Source organism: Corvus moneduloides, chromosome 1 (genome assembly GCF_009650955.1).
Source record: "Corvus moneduloides isolate bCorMon1 chromosome 1, bCorMon1.pri, whole genome shotgun sequence".
NCBI lineage: Eukaryota > Metazoa > Chordata > Aves > Passeriformes > Corvidae > Corvus > Corvus moneduloides.
In genome coordinates, this window is record NC_045476.1 from 1,436,174 (window position 1) to 1,455,065 (window position 18,892).

Sequence of the window (18,892 nt, forward strand, 5' to 3'; positions counted from 1 at the left end):
AGAATTGAGGGGTCGGGATTGTGGGATCGGAATTGTGGGATTGGGATTGTGGGATCGGGATTGTGGGAACGGGATGGTGGGATTGGGATGGGGGATTGGGACTGTGGGATCGGAATTGTGAGATTATTGTGGGATTGAGATTGTGGGATTGGAATTATGGGATTGGAATTGTGGGATTGGGATTGTGGGATTGGAATTGTGGGATTGGGATTGTGGGATTGGGATTGTGGGATCGGAATTGTGGGATTGGGATTATTGGGGGATTGGGATTACTGTGGGATTGGGATTACTGTGGGATTGGGAATGTGGGATTGGGATGGTGGGATCGGAATTATTGTGGGATCGGAATTGTGGGATCGGGATTATTGGGGGATTGGGATGGTGGGATCGGAATTATTGTGGGATCGGAATTGTGGGATCGGGATTGTGGGATTGGGATTGTGGGATTGGGATTGTGGGATCAGAATTGTGGGATCGGGATTATTGGGGGATTGGGATTGTGGGATTGGGATTGCAGGATTGGAATTATTGTGGGATTGGGATTGTGGGATCGGGATGGTGGGATTGGGATTGTGGGATTAGAATGGTGGGATTGGGATTGTGGGATTGGAATTATTGTGGGATTAGAATTATTGTGGGATCGGGATTGTGGGATCAGGATAGTGGGATCGGGATTGTGGGATCGGCATTGTGGGATCGGGATAGTGGGATCGGGATTGTGGGATCGGGATTGTGGGATCGGGATAGTGGGATCGGGATTGTGGGATCGGGATTGTGGGATCGGGATTGTGGGATTCCCCCCGGCCTTTGCTCCTTTCACCGGCACCGCTGGATTTGGATTGGATTTTATTGCTCTTGAATTTCTATTTTATTTTATTTTTGGCTCTGGAAGTGCCGTTTGCAGAAAACCGGGAAACTGCCTTCTTTTCCCAATTCTTTTCCCAATTTTTTTCCCAATTTTTTTCCCAATTTTCCCCAATTTTCCCCAATTTTCCCCCATTTTTTCCCCCAATTTCCCCTCCCCCCAAAAAATCCCTCTGGCTGCAGACAAATCCCTGGAAAAGGGGGAAATTTCCCCTTCCTCTTCCCCGCTTCCCTGTAGGATTTGGAGTTATCCCTGCGGATCGTGGCCGGGAATTCTCCGTGGGAAAATTCCGCAAATTCCATCATTTCCTCCTTTCCCAGCAGGAAAACTCGGGAACATCCAAATTTTCCCCGATTTTCCCCAAATTTTCTCCCAAATTTTCCCCATTTTTCCCCCAATTTTCCCTCAATTTTTTTCCAATTTTCCCTCAATTTTTTTCCAATTTTCCCCCAATTTTTCCCAATTTTTCCCCATTTTCCCCCAATTTCTCCCATTTCCCCCCAATTTTTCCCAATTTTTGTTCAATTTTCCCCCAATTTTCCCCCATTTTTCCCCCAATTTTCCCCAAATTTTCTCCCAATTTTCCCCCAATTTTTTTCCCAATTTTCCCCAATTTTTTCCTAATTTTCCCCAATTTCTTCCCAATTCTTCCCCCAGTTTCTCGGGTTTTTTTTCCCGGCAGGGAGCAGCCGCCGCTTTCCCTTTAAATCCCGGGGTGGATTCCAGGCGCTGGAATTTTCCAGGGATGGCGGCGTGCCAGGGGTTGCCACGGCGACCAGGAATGTTGTGCGCCGCACCTTGGGAGAAGGGAGCGAGACTTCCCAGGATTTCAGCTCCTCTCCCTTTGGAAAAAGAGTCCAAAAAAAAAAGCAGGAAAGGAGTTGGAGCCGGGAATTTTCCTGCCGGGATCATTCCCATGGATTCCCGGCTGATCCCAAGGTAAGATGGAATTTTTTGGGCTGCTCGGAGATTCCATGGAATTGCTCTGGAATTGATCCCGGGGGATATCGTGCTCCTGTGGGATTGGGTTCGGACATCAGGGAGTTCCAGCTCGGGAATTTTTGGGATTTGGGGGGAAAAAATCTGTGTCCCGATGTTTTGGAGGGTTGGGAAGGGAAGTTTGGGGAGCTGGGAATTCCGGCAATTCCTGCTTTTCCTGCCTGCACGCCGCTGGAATGCGCCGCATTCCCTGCAGGTATTCCCTGGATCCCGGCTGATCCCGGTGGGATTCCGTCGGAAATGGGAATGGGACGGAACGGTGGCATTCCCTGGGATAAAATATTCCCTAAATCCCAGCTGGTCCCGATGGGAATGTTGGGAATGGGATGGAACTGTGGGATTCCCTGGGATAAAATATTCCCTAAATCCCAGCTGGTCCCGATGGAATATCGGGAATGGGATGTAATGGTGGGATTCCCTGGGATAAAATATTCCCTAAATTCCTTCTGGTCCCAATGGAATGTCGGGAATGGGATCTAACACTGGGATTCCCTGGGATAAAATACTCCCCAAATTCCTGCTGGTCCTGATGGGAATGTTGGGAATGGGATCTAACACTGGGATCCTCAGGAATAAAATATTCCTGAAAATTCTTACTGGTCCCGATGGAACATCGGGAATGGGACAGAACTGTGGGATTCCCTGGAATAAAATATTCCCTAAATCCCAGCTGGTCCCGATGGAATATCGGGAATGGGATGTAATGGTGGGATTCCCAGGGATAAAATATTCCCTAAATCCCAGCTGGTCCTGATGGGAAAGTTGGGAATGGGATCTAACACTGGGATTCCCTGGGATAAAATATTCCTGAAAATTCTTACTGGTCCCGATGGAACATTGGGAATGGGACAGAACCGTGGGATCCCCAGGGATAAAATATTCCCTAAATTCCTGCAGGTCCTAATGGAATGTCAGGAATGGGATCTAACACTGGGATTCCCTGGGGTAAAATATTCCCTAAATTCCTGCTGGTCCCAATGGAAAGTTTGGAATGGGATGGAACTGTGGGATTCCTGGAGCAGAATATTCCTCAAATCCCACCTGATCCCAATAAAACTTTGGGAATGGGATGGAACTGTGGGATTCCCTGGGATAAAATATTCCCTAAATCCCAGCTGGTCCCGATGGAATGTCGGGAATGGGATCTAACACTGGGATTCCCTGGGATAAAAAAAATTCCCCAAATTCCCACAGGTCCTGCTGGAATGTGGATAACGATGGAGAATTCCCGCTTCCGTGAAAACCTTGGAGCGAGGAATTCTCGCGGCATTCCCAAAGATCCCGGCTGGAAGCGATCCCACATTTCAGGCTGCTCAAATCCAGGGACAATTCCAGGGATAATGGGAAAGACCTGGAGCCGATCAAGAATTCCAAGGAAAAGCGACGCCGTTGTTCCCTAAAAACCGGGAGCAGCTCCTCCCGACGAAATTCCGGGAGATTTTGGAAATAAAATTCCAAAAAGGATAAAAAAGAGCAAATGAAATTTAAAATTTAAAATTTAAACTTCCAGAGGTGTTTTCCCAAAAAACCTGCGTCTGTCGAGATATCCCAGATTTTCTTCTCCCGGTTTTTGGTAATTGGAAGCGTCTCAGGTCGCTTTTCCTTGGATTTTATCCCCAAAATTCGCCTCCGAGATCCAAAATGGTCCCATTTTCCCTCCTCAGCATTCCAAATTCCCAGGTTTTTTGGAATAAATCATGGAATTCTGGAAGGGACCTCAAAGCTCATCCAATTCCAGCCCTCCTGGAATTCCGAGGTCGGAAAAATCCGAGGCCGGAAGCTGAAGTTGAGGATGGAAAAGAGGGAATGGGAATGTGAGGCCATCCTGAGGGAAATCCGGGAAAATCCTGGATTTGTGGGAATTCTCCAATGGAGAACGGGACCTGGGGGCTGGGGAGATGGAAAATCGGGATTTTGGGAAGGGATTCCTGGCACAGGGATTTGGGAATTTGGGATTGGATTTAGGATTTTTAGGAGGAGGGGAAAGAATTCCTGGGGCTGAGGTGTCCGGGACTCCCTGACTGAGGGATTTGGGAATTTTGGGATCGGCTTTTGGGATTTTTGGGAGGAAGGGAATTCATTCCTGGGGCTGAGGTGTCTGGGACCCCCTCAGAGATGGATTTGGGAATGTTGGGATTGGATTTAGGGATTTTTAGGAGGAGGGGAAAGAATTCCGGGGACTGAGGTGTCCGGAACCCCCTGACTTTGGGATTTGGGAATTTTAGGATTGGTTTAGGATTTTTAGGAGGAGGAGAAAGAGTTAAAGGTGGCTGAGCTGCAGCAGAGAACTCCGGGAGCTCCTGAGGGATGGATTTGGGAATGTTGGGATTGGTTTTGGGATTTTTTTGAGGAGTGGGAAGAGTTAAAGGTGGCTGAGGTGTCTGGGACCCCCTGAGCGATGGATTTGGGAATTTGGGATTGGATTTAGGGATTTTTTTGAGGAGTGGGAAGAGTTAAAGGTGGCTGAGGTGTCTGGGACCCCCTGAGCGATGGATTTGGGAATTTTGGGATTGGTTTTGGGATTTTCCCTGGTGGCTGAGCTGCAGTACAGGACTTTGGGAACCCCCTGACTGAGGGATTTGGGAATTTTAGGATTGGTTTAGGGTTTTTAGGAGGAGGGGAAAGAGTTAAAGGTGGCTGAGCTGCAGCAGAGAACTCCGGGAGCTCCTGCGGGATGGATTTGGGAATTTTGGGATTGGATTTAGGGATTTTTTTGAGGAGTGGGAAGAGTTAAAGGTGGCTGAGGTGTCTGGGACCCCCTGAGCGATGGATTTGGGAATTTTGGGGTTGGATTTAGGGTTTTTAGGAGGAAGGGAATTCATTCCTGGGGCTGAGGTGTCTGGGATGCCCTGACTTTGGGATTTGGGAATTTGGGATTGGTTTTGGGATTTTCCCTGGTGGCTGAGCTGCAGTACAGGAATTTGGGACCCCCTGAGTGATGGATTTGGGAATTTTGGGGTTGGATTTAGGGTTTTTAGGAGGAGGGGAAATGGTTCCGGGGGCTGAGGTGTCTGGGACCCCCTGAGGGATGGATTTGGGAATTTGGGATTGGTTTAGGATTTTTCCCTGGTGGCTGAGCTGCAGTACAGGAATTTGGGATCCCCTGAGCGATGGATTTGGGAATGTTTGGGTCGTTTAGGGTTTTTAGGAGGAAGGGAAGCCGTTCCTGAGCCATTCTCCGCCGTCACGTGTCCCCCGCTGCCTCGGAGCCGCAGGAATTTCCCTTTTCCCAGGATTTCCTGGAATCTTCCCAACTCTGGGTGGAGATGGGGGGGGGGGGGGAGAGGAATGTGGAGCTTGGCAGGAGCAGCAGGAAAAAAAAAAATCCCGAAGTTTCTTTGGGAACAGCGCGGGGCTGGGAAGGGCCGGGAGCTGCGCAGCGGCCCCAAAAGCCCATCCTGACCTTTTCCCTTTCGCTTCCCTAAAATCCGAGCTGACGAAAGCCGGGATTATTTTTAGCCCTTAAGAAACAAAACAAAAAAAAAAAAGGGGAAGAGGAGGAGCAGGAACTTTGGGATCAGCGCCGATGGGATTTGGTCATCCCGGCTCTCGTGGGCGGCGGGGATTTGGGGTTTTGCCTCCAGGTGTGGGATGGGATGGGAGGGAGAAGCTCCAGCCTTGGGAAGAGCGAGAATTCCCGGATTTCTGCGGCTGCCGGAGCCTTTTCCAGCCGCGATTTCGCCTCGTGCCGGGTAGGTCGCTCCTAAAACTGCTCGGTTTAGGGCTGGGATCAGCCTAAAGTTAAGCCGCTCCCGAGGAAATTTGGGAATGGTTTCCCCCCTGCTAGAAACGGGATCCAGGCGGGTTTTCCTGGAGCCCAACCCGGCTTTTCCCGTGGTTTATCCCCCCCCCCCCCCCCAAATCCCGGCTTTTCCCGAGGGAAGGCGATTCCTTTTAGGAGCGGAGCTGCCGGCGGAGTTTAGGCTGGATTAAAGCCTCTCCTTGCTGCCGCCGCGCCTTTTCCAGGCGGGAATATTCCCGAGCCTCCGGCTGCCGGGAGGGATTTCCCAGCCTCGCCTGGAATTCCAGGGCCGATGGAATAAACTGGAAAAGCTGGCTCAGGCGAGAAATCGATACCGCGCTCATTAAAGCCGGCCTGATAAGCTCGGCTTATCCGGTTTCAGTCCCAGGAGCGAGGGGGGAGCGATCCGTGAGGAGAAAGCTCCAAGGTGGCTCAGGAATTCCACGGAAAGGCTGGGAAAGGCGCGGCTTTAGGGGAAAAGCGGGGCTTTGGGGGGAAAAGCGGGGCTTTAGGGGGAAAAGCGCGGCTTTGGGGGGAAAAGCGGGGCTTTGGGGCTTTTAGAGAAACCAGAAACAGCTCGAGCTCCCAGGAAGGGCTGGGTTCAAACTGCGGTTTGATTTTGAGGCTGGGTTTAAACTTTTTGGTTGAATTTGGGACTGGGTTTAAGCTTCGGTTTAAACTTGGGTTTGATTCCCGGGCTGGGTTTACACTTGGGGTTGATTTAGGCCTGGCCTAAAGCCGGGGCTGCCTGGAATTCCCAGCAGCGCTTCCCAAAGAGCCGGAAAAGGGGAATTTCTGGAGCTCCCCAAGGAATCCCGGCCGGATGAGCCTTGGAAAGTCGGCCTTTGCTGCCTTTTAGGCCGAGCCTAAACGAAACCTAAGTTTAAACCCAGCCATTCCCAGATAAACTCCGGGATCAGGCGGAGGAACAGGGATTAACCTTGGGCACCTGGAGATTCCCGATTCCAGGGTTGGGGATTTTTTGGGAATGGGAGCGGAATAAACCTCGGCTAAAACCAGTTCTAACTCTGATCCCAGCCCAGCTGAGCCACAGGCTGGGAATGGTTCCATTCCTTTGGGATTGGGAACGGCCTCGTGCAAAGCACCTGGGCCTTCCCAAACCGGAATTTCGGGAAAACGCCCGGAGCGGGAATTTCCTCCGGGAATTCTGCTCCTTGCGAGGATTTTTTGGGGAATTCCAAGTCCTTTTTGAGCCAAGGGATTTTTCCCGCCCGACTCGGCCGCTTTTCTGGGATGAGCTTTTCTGGGATGAGCTTTCCCGGATGAGCTTTTCCCGATGAGCTTTTCTGGGATGAGCTTTTCCGGGATGAGCTTTTCTGGGATGAGCTTTTCCCGATGAGCTTTTCCCGAGCCATTCCCGGGATCCTCGAGGGATTTCCTTAAGCAGAAATGAGGATGAGATTCCTGCCTGGGAATTCCTGCCGGGAATCTCGGCACCAGGAGGATGTAAGGATCCGTTAGGAGCAATCCAGGTGGAGTTTGGGATTCGGGAGCTTTTCCAGCTTTTCCTGGAAACAGGGAAAAGCTCCTGGAAATCAGGGAAATTAGGGAATGAAAGGGATCCAGCTCCGGGGCCGCTCCATGCTTTCCTTGTTTCCTGATCCAGGAATTCCAGGGGAATATTCCCTGATTTTGGCTCTCCTCGGACCATTCCCAGTGCTCCCAGTTCCATGGGAATATTGCCTGATTTTGGCTCTCCTCAGACCACTGGGAAAAATTGGGGAAAATTTGGGAAAATTGGGAAAATTGGGGAAAAATTGGGAAGAATTTGGGGAAAAATTGGGGAAAATTGGGAAAAATTGGGAAAATTTGGGACAAATTGGGGAAAATTGGGAAAATTTGGGTAAATTTGGGGAAAATTGGGAAAATTAGGGGAAAATTGGGAAAATCGGGGAAAAGTTGGGGAAAAATTGGGAAAAATTGGCAAAAAGTGGGGAAAACTGGGGGAAAATTGGGGAATTTGGGGAAAATTTGGGGAAAATTGGGAAAAATTGGCAAAAAGTGGGGAAAATTTTGGGAGAATTTGGGAAAAAAATGGGAAAATTTGGGGAAAAATTGGGGAAAATTGGGAAAATTTGGGATTTCCTTGATTCCCTCCGTGTTTTCCCGGGATTTCCTTGATTCCCTCCGTGTTTTCCAGGCGATGTCCGAGGCTGGAATAACGGGATCCCTGCTCCAAGAGGAGGAAATCTTCTCCTCCTGCCTGGCTCGGATCGACGCCCTCATCCTCAAACCTCTGCTCCAGGCAGGTAAATCCAGGGAATTTTCATCGGGAATTCCCAGCCGGAGCCAATCTGAGAAGGGACCCCCTTTTTCCCTGGATTCCGGAAATCTTTCTCCTCTGCTGCTCTGGAGCAAAGGGAAAACTTTCCATGAGCGGCACATGGAATGGGATCCGTGTGGGAGTGTCCAGTTCTGCTCGGGATGAGAGTTCAGGGCATCGATCCCTGATTTCGGGAGCACTCGGGAGAAACGGAACCGCTGCCGGTGGCAGAGAAATCGGGAAAACGAGGAAAAGTTTTGTGCTGCGGAATTTCCTTCTCAATTAATGGATCGGGAGGGAATTTAGGGATCATCCCATTCCATGGGCAGGGGGAAATTCCATATCCTGGGGTGCTCCAAGCCCCAGTGTCCAACCTGGCCTTGGGCACTGCCAGGGATCCAGGGGAATCCACAGTTTCTTTGGGAATTCCAGCCCAGCCCCTCCCCACCCTCCCAGCCGGCAATTCCCAAGATCCCACCCCAATCTCCCATTTTCCAGTGGGAAGCCATTCCCTGGCTCCTGTCCCTCCAGCCCTTATCCCAAATCCCTCTCCACCTCTCCCAGAGCCCCTTTCAGGCCCTGCAAAGAGCTCTGGAATTTTCTCCAGGCTGGAAAATCCCAATTTTCCTCACTCTAAAATCCAGCCGGATAGCAGACCCAGACAACGCATCCCACAAAATTTCTTGGGAATGGCGCCTTTCCCGCCGCACTTTTCCCTATTTTCCCCTCGCAGAGCCCAAGGATCCGAAGGAAAAGGAGAACTTCCGGCTCTTGGCGCTCCTCAACGAGCGCTTCCAAGCCCTCTGGAATTTCACGGAGGAGAATTCCCGGATCCTGAGGGGAAAATGCGGCAGCTCCGAATCCGGCTGCATCCAGGATTTTTACATCATCTGGAAAGGCGACCTTTTCCTGAGCCTCTGCATCCAGTGAGTGCCGGAATGTTCCATTGGCGGGATTCCATTGATCCAGGCCGGGATCATTGGGGGGAGGGAATCTTGAGCTGGACGTGGGAATATCAGGGAAAACCGGGATGAGGGATAAGGATGGAAAATCTCATTGGAAAAGGGGATTTGCTGGGGTTTTTCCGTGATTTTGTGCTGGTGGATCGGGATGTGAGATCCCAGCAGGAATAAAGGTTTTGGGATAGCTGAGATTCCCACATTTTCCCAGCAAATCCCACATTTTCTCCCAACAAATTTCACATTTTCCTGGAAAATTCCACAGTTTCTCCCAAAAAATCCCGATTTTCCTGGAAAATCCCACAGTTTCTCCCAAAAAATCCCACATTTTCCCAGCAAATCCCAATTTTCCTGGAAAATCCCACAGTTTCTCCCAAAAAATCCTGATTTTCCTGGAAAATCCCACAGTTTCCCACCACATCCCACATTTTCCTGGAAAACCCCACAGTTTCTCCCAACAAATCCCAATTTTCCCAGCAAATCCCAATTTTCCTGGAAAAGCCCACATTTTGCCACCAAATCCCAATTTTCCTGGAAAATCCCACAATTTCCCAACAAATCCCACATTTTCCCAGCAAATCCCAATTTTCCTGGAAAATCCCACAATTTCCCAGCAAATTTCACATTCTCCCAGCAATTCCCACATTTTCCTAGAAAATCCCACAGTTTCTCCCAACAAATCCCAATTTTCCCAGCAAATCCCACATTTTCCCAGCAAATCCCAATTTTCCCAGCAAATCCCACAATTTCCTGGAAAATCCCACCTTTTCCCACCACATCCCAGTTTCTCCCAGCAAATTTTCCCAGTAATTCCCACATTTTCCCAGCAATTCCCACATTTTCCCAGTAATTCCCACTTTTTCCCACCACATCCCACATTTTCCTGGAAAACCCCGCAGTTTCTCCCAACAAATCCCAATTTTCCCAACAAATCCCAATTTTCCCAAAAAATCCCACATTTTCCCAGCAAATCCCACATTTTCCTGGAAAATCCCACCTTTTCCCACCACATCCCAGTTTCTCCCAGCAAATTTTCCCAGCAATTCCCACATTTTCCCAGCAATTCCCACTTTTTCCCAGCAATTCCCACTTTTTCCCCCACCGATTCCCCCAACGTTCCATTCCCCCTTTTTCCTCCTCCACAAAAGCATCCGAAGCTTTTCCAGCTGGGATTTTCCATGTTGGCGCCCCAGCAATGGGAATCGGGAAGCGGCTCCCGGATTCCTGCTCATCCACCCTCGTTTTCCAGGGATTTTTTCCGCAGGGAATCCTTTTTGCCTTGGATTTGCTGCCTGAGCTTTGCCTCGATGGGAAGCGTTTGGAGCAGGGGGCGTTTTCCTTTGGGATCTGATCCCGGGGATTCGAGCTGCTTTTCCTGGGATTTGCGGGGAAAAAGTGGGATTTGCCGAAAAAATTCCGTTTCATCCGATCCCAGAATCCTGGAACGGTTTCCCTTTATTTTAGAAATTCCATTGATTCGAAGGGAATTTTCCTTTCCCAGCTGAGGATCCCTGGAGGGAGCTGCACTATCCAGGGATTTTCTGCTGGCGGTTGGAAAGAATTCCTTTGGGAATATCAGGAAAGAAGTTGGAATTGCAATTGGAAAATTCCATTGGTTTTGGGAAGTTTCGGAATGCAAAAGAAAGAAATTTTTAGGGAATTCGGGAATAAAATCCGGATCGCTGGGATTGGAAGGGATTTCCAAGGTCAGCTCATTTCCAGCTCTGTGCACCGGGAATTTTCCTCTATCCCAGGATCCATAAAATCATCCATTTGGGAATTCTTCATCCAGGAAAATGCAGATCTTGGATGAAAACCTCGAATGGAAAAAGAAAATTCTGAGTTCTACTCGGAAAAAATGATCCGAGCTCGGAGCCGGAGTGGCACAACTCCATCATTTACATCCCAGAATTCCCGAATTCTCCGAATCCCGCTGGGAATTCTGTGCTGAGGAGTCCGTGAGGGAGCAGCTCCGAGGCTGCAGGCAGGAATTTCATTCCATAGAATCCGATGGATCCCGGTGTTAGCAGCACTTTTGCCTTATCCAAGGCTTCCCAAAAAAATCCTGGAATTAAGATTGGGAAAGACTTCCAAGACCCGATCCAACCTTTGATCCCGACCACATCAAAGACCCTTTTTCCAGAGGGGCCTTTTTGGGATTTAGGGAACTTCCCAACAACTTGGGATCCCCGAACTCATCCCAAATATCCCTCTCGAGCTCCTCCCGCGTATCCTTGGAATTTTTTTCCAGGTATTTCGTCACCTTCGCCAACTTTGTCGTCGTGCAGGGATTCGAACAGGCCGCCAAGAGCAGGAGGTGAGTGGCTTGGAAAATCCTTGGGAATCTTGGGAATCCTTGGGATATCGGGCAGCTCTGAGCACGAGAGAATCCCGGAATTCCGGAGCGCTTTGGAAAACTCAGCTCGTTCCATCCTGGGAGCTGTCCCGGGTTGTTCCGAGCTCCAACCTCGCCGGGGACAATTCCGGGGATGGATTTCCTCTTTCCAAGCACGCCCAGCTCCTTCTGGAGTGGTAACCTTGGAATTCAGGGATTTAGGGAAGGGGTGGGATCTGAGAGAGGATTCTGTGGGAATCTGGCAGGGAATTGCCGCTTGTCCCGGAATTTTCTGGGAAGAACAGATGAAAACCTGGATTCCCACCCGCTTCGTTCCCGGATTTTTCACGCCTTTCTCTGCACAGAAAGTTTGGGAAACAGAAAAGCGGGAATTTCCGGGATAACTCACGAACCTTTCTCGTCATTCCCAACTTTCCAGCGAGGCCTGGAAGCTCCACAAGCCGGTGCTGAAACAATTCCTGAGGGATTTCACCTCGGAGAGCTCCCTGGCCTTGGCCCTGCATTCCGTGCTCCACAAACCCCTCCGGAATCACATCCAGAGCTACCTCCAGCTCCTCTCCCAGCTCCAGGAGCAGCTCCAAGAGGTGGGAATCTCCTTGGAATGCCGAGGGGCTTTGTGGGAAGAAAGATTCCCAAAAATCCCACCTGGACTTCTGTTGGTCCAGGATGCGTTGCTAAATATTCCCAAAAATCCAACCTGGATTTCCCAGGATGGATTCGTTGCTAAATATTCCCGAAAATCCCACCTGGATCTTCCCAGGATGGATGCGCTGCTGAATATTCCCAAAAATCCCGCCTGGATTTTCCCAGGATGGATTCCTTGCTAAATATTCCCAAAAATCCCACCTGGATCTCCCAGGATGGATTTGATGCTAAATATTCCCGAAAATCCAACCGAAGTGCCAGGGAAGAAATATTCCCAAAAATCCCACCTGGATCTTCCCAGGATGGATTCCTTGCTAAATATTCCCGAAAATCCCACCTGGATCTCCCCTCATCCAGGACGGACGTGTTGCTGAATATTCCCGAAAATCCCATCTGGACCTTCCCAGGATGGATTCGATGCTAAATATTCCTGAAAATCCCGCCTGGATCTTTCCAAGATGGATTCCTTGCTAAATATTCCCGAAAATCCCAGCCTGGATCTTCCCAGGGTGGATGCATAGTTAAATATTCCTGAAAATCCCGCCTGGATATTCCCAGGATGGATTCCTTGCTAAATATTCCCGAAAATCCCACCTGGACCTTCCCAGGATGGATTCCTTGCTAAATATTCCCGAAAATCCCGCCTGGATTTTTCCAGGATGCGTCGCTAAATATTCCCGAAAATCCAACCGAAGTGCCAGGGAAGAAATATTCCCAAAAATCCAACCTGGACTTCCTTTGGTCCAGAATGCGTCGCTAAATATTCCCGAAAATTCCACCTGGACCTTCCCAGGATGGATTCCTTGCTAAATATTCCTGAAAATCCCGCCTGGATTTTTCCAGGATGGATTCCTTGCTAAATATTCCCGAAAATCCCACCTGGACCTTCCCAGGATGGATTCCTTGCTAAATATTCCCGAAAATCTCGCCTGGATTTTTCCAGGATGCGTCGCTAAATATTCCCGAAAATCCCACCTGGATTTCCCGGGATGGATTCGATGCTAAATATTCCCGAAAATCCAACCGAAGTGCCAGGGAAGAAATATTCCCAAAAATCCCACCTGGACCTTCCCAGGATGGATTCCTTGCTAAATAGTCCCAAAAATCTCGCCTGGATTTTTCCAGGATGCGTCGCTAAATATTCCCGAAAATCCCACCTGGATTTTCCCAGGATGGATTCCTTGCTAAATATTCCCAAAAATCCCACCTGGACCTTCGCAGGATTCCTTGCTAAATATTCCCAAAAATCCCACCCGGATCTCCCCTCATCCAGGACGGACACGCTGCTGAATATTCCCGAAAATCCAACCGAAGTGCCAGGGAAGGAATATTCCCAAAAAAAATCCACCCTGGATCTGCCTTGGCCCAAACCCGAAGCTTTCCTGGCGTTTTCCCTTCTTTTCCCAGGAATGTGAGAAGGACGTGGTGGGCTCGGTTCTGCGGGAATTCGGGAAGCTGGAATCTTTCAGCAGCCAGGTCCTGGATGAGGCCTGGCTCACCAAGGAGCTGTGGAAATCCTTGGGATACAAATTCACCGTGAGTCCTCCCCGGGGAACGTGGCGGGAATGGGAGGCGCCCTTTGGGAATGCGCTCTCCGTATCCATGTGGGAATTCGATCGGGATTGGGAATTGGAGGCTGGAATTCCACAGAGCAGAGCCGGGTGGAATTCTGGGGAGGAAAGTTCGGGATTTCCATCAGGAAGAGGGAGCTGATGCTTTTCGTGGAATCGGGGAATGGTTTGGATTGGAAGGAGCTTCGATCCCATCCCATTCCAGCCCCATCCATGGGCAGGGACTCCTCCCGTTATCCTGGTATCCATAAAATATCCCAGCATCCATAAAATATCCCAGCTGGATCCAGGGCCTTGGACATCTCCAAGGATCCCACTCTGAGGCTGCTCCGGCTGGTTTTTTGGGAATTCACCTGCTTCCCACCCTGTTTTTCCAGGAAGCATCGAAGGGGTGGGTTTGGGGGTTTTTTTGTTGTCCCTCTTTTTTTTCTTGGATTGGGATGTCAGCGTTTCCCTGGGATTTTAAGGAATGCTCGGTATTGGGGGATGGAAGAGTTGGAGAAACTCCCTGGGGGTTTAAAGCTGAGTTTGGTGTCCAGGGGGGCCACTGGGACCCCGAGCCAGAGGGAATTTGATGGGATCGGGAATTTGATGGGATCGGGAATTTGATGGTGCTCAGGAATTTGATAAGGATCAGGAATTTGATGGGGATTGGGAATTTAATATGGATCAGGAATTTGATAGGGATCAGGAATTTGAGGCTGGAATTCACCAGAGCAGAGCTGGGTGGAAGAGTTGGAAAAACTCCCTGGGAATTTCAAAGCTGAGTTTGGTGTCCAGGGGGGCCACTGGGACCCCGAGCCAGAGGGAATTTGATGGGATCGGGAATTTGATGGGGATCGGGAATTTGATGGGATCGGGAATTTGATGGGGATCGGGAGTTTGATAGGGATTGGGAATTTGATGGGATTGGGAATTTGATGGGGATCGGGAATTTGATGGGGATCGGGAATTTTATAGGGATCAGGAGTTTAATATGGATCGGGAATTTGATAGGGATTGGGAATTTAATATGGATCAGGAATTTAATATGGATTGGGAATTTGATGGGGATTGGGAATTTGATGGGATCAGGAATTTGATGGGGATTGGGAATTTGATAGGGATTGGGAATTTGATGGGATCAGGAATTTGATGGGGATTGGGAATCTAATATAGATCGGGAATTTCATATGGATTGGGAATTGATAGGGATCGGGAATTTGATGGGGATCGGGAGTTTGATGGGGATTGGGAATTGATAGGGATCGGGAATTTGATGGGGATCAGGAATTTAAAATGGATCAGGAATTTGATAGGGTTTGGGAATTTGATAGGGATCAGAAATTTAATATGGATCGGGAATTTGATGTGTCAGGAATTTCATGGGGATTGGGAATTTGATGGGGATCCGAAGTTTAATATGGATTGGGAATTTGATAGGGATCAGGAATTTAATATGGATCGGAAGTTTAATATGGATCAGGAATTTGATGGGGATCGGGAATTTAATATAGATCGGGAATTTGATAGGGATCGGGAATTTGATAGGGATCGGGAATTTAATACGGATCAGGAATTTAAAATGGATCAGGAATTTGATAGGGATCGGGAATTTGATGGGGATCGGGAATTTGATAGGGGTCAGGAATTTGATAGGGATCAGACGTTTAATATGGATTGGGAATTTGATAGGGATCAGAAATTTAGTATGGATCAGGAATTTGATGGGGATTGGGAATTTGATGGGGATTGGGAATTTTATAGGGATCAGGAGTTTAATATGGATTGGGAATTTGATAGGGATTGGGAATTTAATATGGATCGGGAATTTGATGGGGATTGGGAATTTGATAGGGATCGGGAATTTGATGGGATCAGGAATTTGATGGGGATTGGGAATTTAATATAGATCGGGAATTGATAGGGATCGGGAATTTAATGGGGATCAGGAATTTAAAATGGATCAGGAATTTAAAATGGATCGGGAATTTGATAGGGATCGGGAATTTGATAGGGGTCAGGAATTTGATAGGGATCAGAGGTTTAATATGGATCGGGAATTTGATAGGGATTGGGAATTTGATCTGGATCAGGAATTTGATCTGGATTGGGAATTTGATGGGGATTGGGAATTTAATATAGATCGGGAATTTAATATGGATCGGGAATTTGATGTGGCTCAGGAATTTCATGGGGATTGGGAATTTGATGGGGATCCGAAGTTTAATATGGATTGGGAATTTGATAGGGATCAGGAATTTAATATGGATCAGAAGTTTAATATGGATCAGGAATTTGATGGGGATCGGGAATTTGATGGGGATTGAAAATTTTATAGGGATCAGGAGTTTAATATGGATCGGGAATTTGATCTGGATCAGGAATTTGAGGCTGGAATTCACCAGAGCAGAGCTGGGCGGCCGAGCTGGAGAAACTCCCTGGGAATTTCAAAGCTGAGTTTGGTGTCCAGGGGGGCCGCTGGGACCCTGAGCCAGAGGGAATTTGATGGGATCGGGAATTTGATGGGATCGGGAATTTGATGGGGATCGGGAATTTGATAGGGATCAGGAATTTGATAGGGATCAGGAATTTGAGGCTGGAATTCGCCAGAGCAGAGCTGGGTGGAAGAGTTGGAAAAACTCCCTGGGAATTTCAAAGCTGAGTTTGGTGTCCAGGGGGGCCACTGGGACCCTGAGCCAGAGGGAATTTGATGGGATCGGGAATTTGATGGGGATCGGGAATTTGATGGGGATCGGGAATTTGATATGGATCGGGAATTTGATGGGGATTGGGAATTTGATAGGGATCAGGAGTTTGATGGGGATCAGGAGTTTGATGGGGATCAGGAGTTTAATATGGATTGGGAATTTGATGGGGATTGGGAATTTAATATAGATTGGGAATTTGATGGGATCGGGAATTTGATAGGGGTCGGGAATTTGATAGGGGTCGGGAATTTGATAAGGATTGGGAATTTGATGGGGATCGGGAATTTGATGGGATCAGGAATTTGATGGGGATCGGGAATTTGATAGGGATTGGGAATTTGATGGGATTGGGAATTTGATAGGGGTCAGGAATTTGATGGGGTCGGGAATTTGATGGGGATCGGGAATTTGATGGGGATTGGGAATTTGATGGGGATTGGGAATTTTATAGGGATCAGGAGTTTAATATGGATCGGGAATTTGAACTGGATCGGGAATTTGAGGCTGGATTTCGCCAGAGCAGAGCTGGGCGGCCGAGCTGGAGAAACTCCCTGGGGGTTTAAAGCTGAGTTTGGTGTCCAGGGGGGCCACTGGGACCCCGAGCCAGAGGGAATTTGATGGGATCGGGAATTTGATGGGATCGGGAATTTGATGGGGATCGGGAGTTTGATGGGATCGGGAGTTTGATGGGATCGGGAATTTGATGGGATCAGGAATTTGATGGGGATCGGGAGTTTGATGGGGATCAGGAGTTTGATGGGGATTGGGAATTTGATAAGGATTGGGAATTTAATGGGGATCCGGAATTTAATATGGATCGGGAATTTGATAGGGATCGGGAATTTGATGGGGATCAGGAATTTAAAATGGATCAGGAATTTGACAGGGATCAGGAATTTGATCCGGATCAGGAATTTGATCTGGATCAAGGATTTGAGGCTGGAATTCACCAGAGCAGAGCTGGGTGGAAGAGTTGGAGAAACTCCCTGGGAATTTCAAAGCTGAGTTTGGTGTCCAGGGGGGCCACTGGGACCCTGAGCCAGAGGGAATTTGATGGGGATCAGGAATTTGATGGGGATCGGGAATTTGATGGGATCGGGAATTTGATGGGGATCGGGAATTTGATAGGGATCAGGAATTTGATAGGGATCAGGAGTTTGATGGGGATCAGGAGTTTGATGGGGATCAGGAGTTTAATATGGATTGGGAATTTGATGGGGATTGGGAATTTAATATAGATTGGGAATTTGATGGGATCGGGAATTTGATAGGGGTCGGGAATTTGATAGGGGTCGGGAATTTGATAAGGATTGGGAATTTGATGGGGATCGGGAATTTGATGGGATCAGGAATTTGATGGGGATTGGGAATTTGATAGGGATTGGGAATTTGATGGGATTGGGAATTTGATAGGGGTCAGGAATTTGATGGGGTTGGGAATTTGATGGGGATCGGGAATTTGATGGGGATTGGGAATTTTATAGGGATCAGGAGTTTAATATGGATCGGGAATTTGAACTGGATCTGGAATTTGAGGCTGGAATTCGCCAGAGCAGAGCTGGGCGGCCGAGCTGCAGGAACTCCCTGGGAATTTCAAAGCTGAGTTTGGTGTCCAGGGGGGCCACTGGGACCCCGAGCCAGAGGGAATTTGATGGGATCGGGAATTTGATGGGATCGGGAATTTGATGGGGATCGGGAGTTTGATGGGATCGGGAGTTTGATGGGATCGGGAATTTGATGGGATCAGGAATTTGATGGGGATCGGGAGTTTGATGGGGATCAGGAGTTTGATGGGGATTGGGAATTTGATAAGGATTGGGAATTTAATGGGGATCCGGAATTTAATATGGATCGGGAATTTGATAGGGATCGGAATTTGATGGGGATCAGGAATTTAAAATGGATCAGGAATTTGACAGGGATCAGGAATTTGATCCGGATCAGGAATTTGATCTGGATCAAGGATTTGAGGCTGGAATTCACCAGAGCAGAGCTGGGTGGAAGAGTTGGAGAAACTCCCTGGGAATTTCAAAGCTGAGTTTGGTGTCCAGGGGGGCCACTGGGACCCTGAGCCAGAGGGAATTTGATGGGGATCAGGAATTTGATGGGGATCGGGAATTTGATGGGATCGGGAATTTGATGGGGATCGGGAATTTGATAGGGATCAGGAATTTGATAGGGATCAGGAGTTTGATGGGGATCAGGAGTTTGATGGGGATCAGGAGTTTTAATATGGATTGGGAATTTGATGGGGATTGGGAATTTAATATAGATTGGGAATTTGATGGGATCGGGAATTTGATAGGGGTCGGGAATTTGATAGGGGTCGGGAATTTGATAAGGATTGGGAATTTGATGGGGATCGGGAATTTGATGGGATCAGGAATTTGATGGGGATTGGGAATTTGATAGGGATTGGGAATTTGATGGGATTGGGAATTTGATAGGGGTCAGGAATTTGATGGGGTTGGGAATTTGATGGGGATCGGGAATTTGATGGGGATTGGGAATTTTATAGGGATCAGGAGTTTAATATGGATCGGGAATTTGAACTGGATCTGGAATTTGAGGCTGGAATTCGCCAGAGCAGAGCTGGGCGGCCGAGCTGCAGGAACTCCCTGGGAATTTCAAAGCTGAGTTTGGTGTCCAGGGGGGCCACTGGGACCCTGAGCCAGAGGGAATTTGATGGGATCGGGAATTTGATGGGGATCGGGAATTTGATGGGATCAGGAATTTGATGGGGATCGGGAGTTTGATGGGATCAGGAATTTGATGGGGATC

The 18,892-nt window shown here is 48.6% G+C and overlaps 1 protein-coding gene and 2 long non-coding RNA genes across 8 annotated transcripts in view; 1 reads left to right on the forward strand and 2 right to left on the reverse strand.

Moving 5' to 3' along the window:
• Positions 1-1,567: 1,567 nt before the first annotated feature.
• The window catches only part of ALS2CL (ALS2 C-terminal like), a 21,143-nt gene continuing 3,818 nt past the window's right edge, over positions 1,568-18,892 (forward strand). The window contains exons 1-7 of one of the 4 annotated variants that reach the window (XM_032129899.1): positions 1,568-1,804; positions 3,059-3,437; positions 7,768-7,876; positions 8,624-8,816; positions 11,101-11,166; positions 11,624-11,789; positions 13,258-13,390. In XM_032129899.1, coding sequence (XP_031985790.1) covers positions 7,771-7,876; positions 8,624-8,816; positions 11,101-11,166; positions 11,624-11,789; positions 13,258-13,390 — 664 coding nt within the window. In that variant the 5' untranslated portion in view covers positions 1,568-1,804; positions 3,059-3,437; positions 7,768-7,770. The other 3 variants (XM_032130072.1, XM_032129817.1, XM_032129989.1) reach the window with 3 other exon arrangements.
• LOC116454329 lies at positions 3,685-4,965 on the reverse strand. Of its 2 annotated transcripts, none has more exons than XR_004244075.1 (3): positions 4,793-4,965; positions 4,344-4,528; positions 3,685-4,161 (listed from the first exon to the last, which is right to left on the reverse strand). It is a non-coding gene; the product is annotated as an uncharacterized LOC116454329 (long non-coding RNA). The 2 variants fall into 2 exon arrangements; XR_004244071.1 differs by lacking the exon at positions 4,793-4,965 and adding an exon at positions 4,621-4,711.
• On the reverse strand, positions 12,398-13,262 carry LOC116454272. Of its 2 annotated transcripts, none has more exons than XR_004244055.1 (3): positions 13,133-13,262; positions 12,912-13,030; positions 12,398-12,825 (listed from the first exon to the last, which is right to left on the reverse strand). It is a non-coding gene; the product is annotated as an uncharacterized LOC116454272 (long non-coding RNA). The 2 variants fall into 2 exon arrangements; XR_004244049.1 differs by having other exon boundaries at positions 12,912-13,057; positions 13,104-13,262.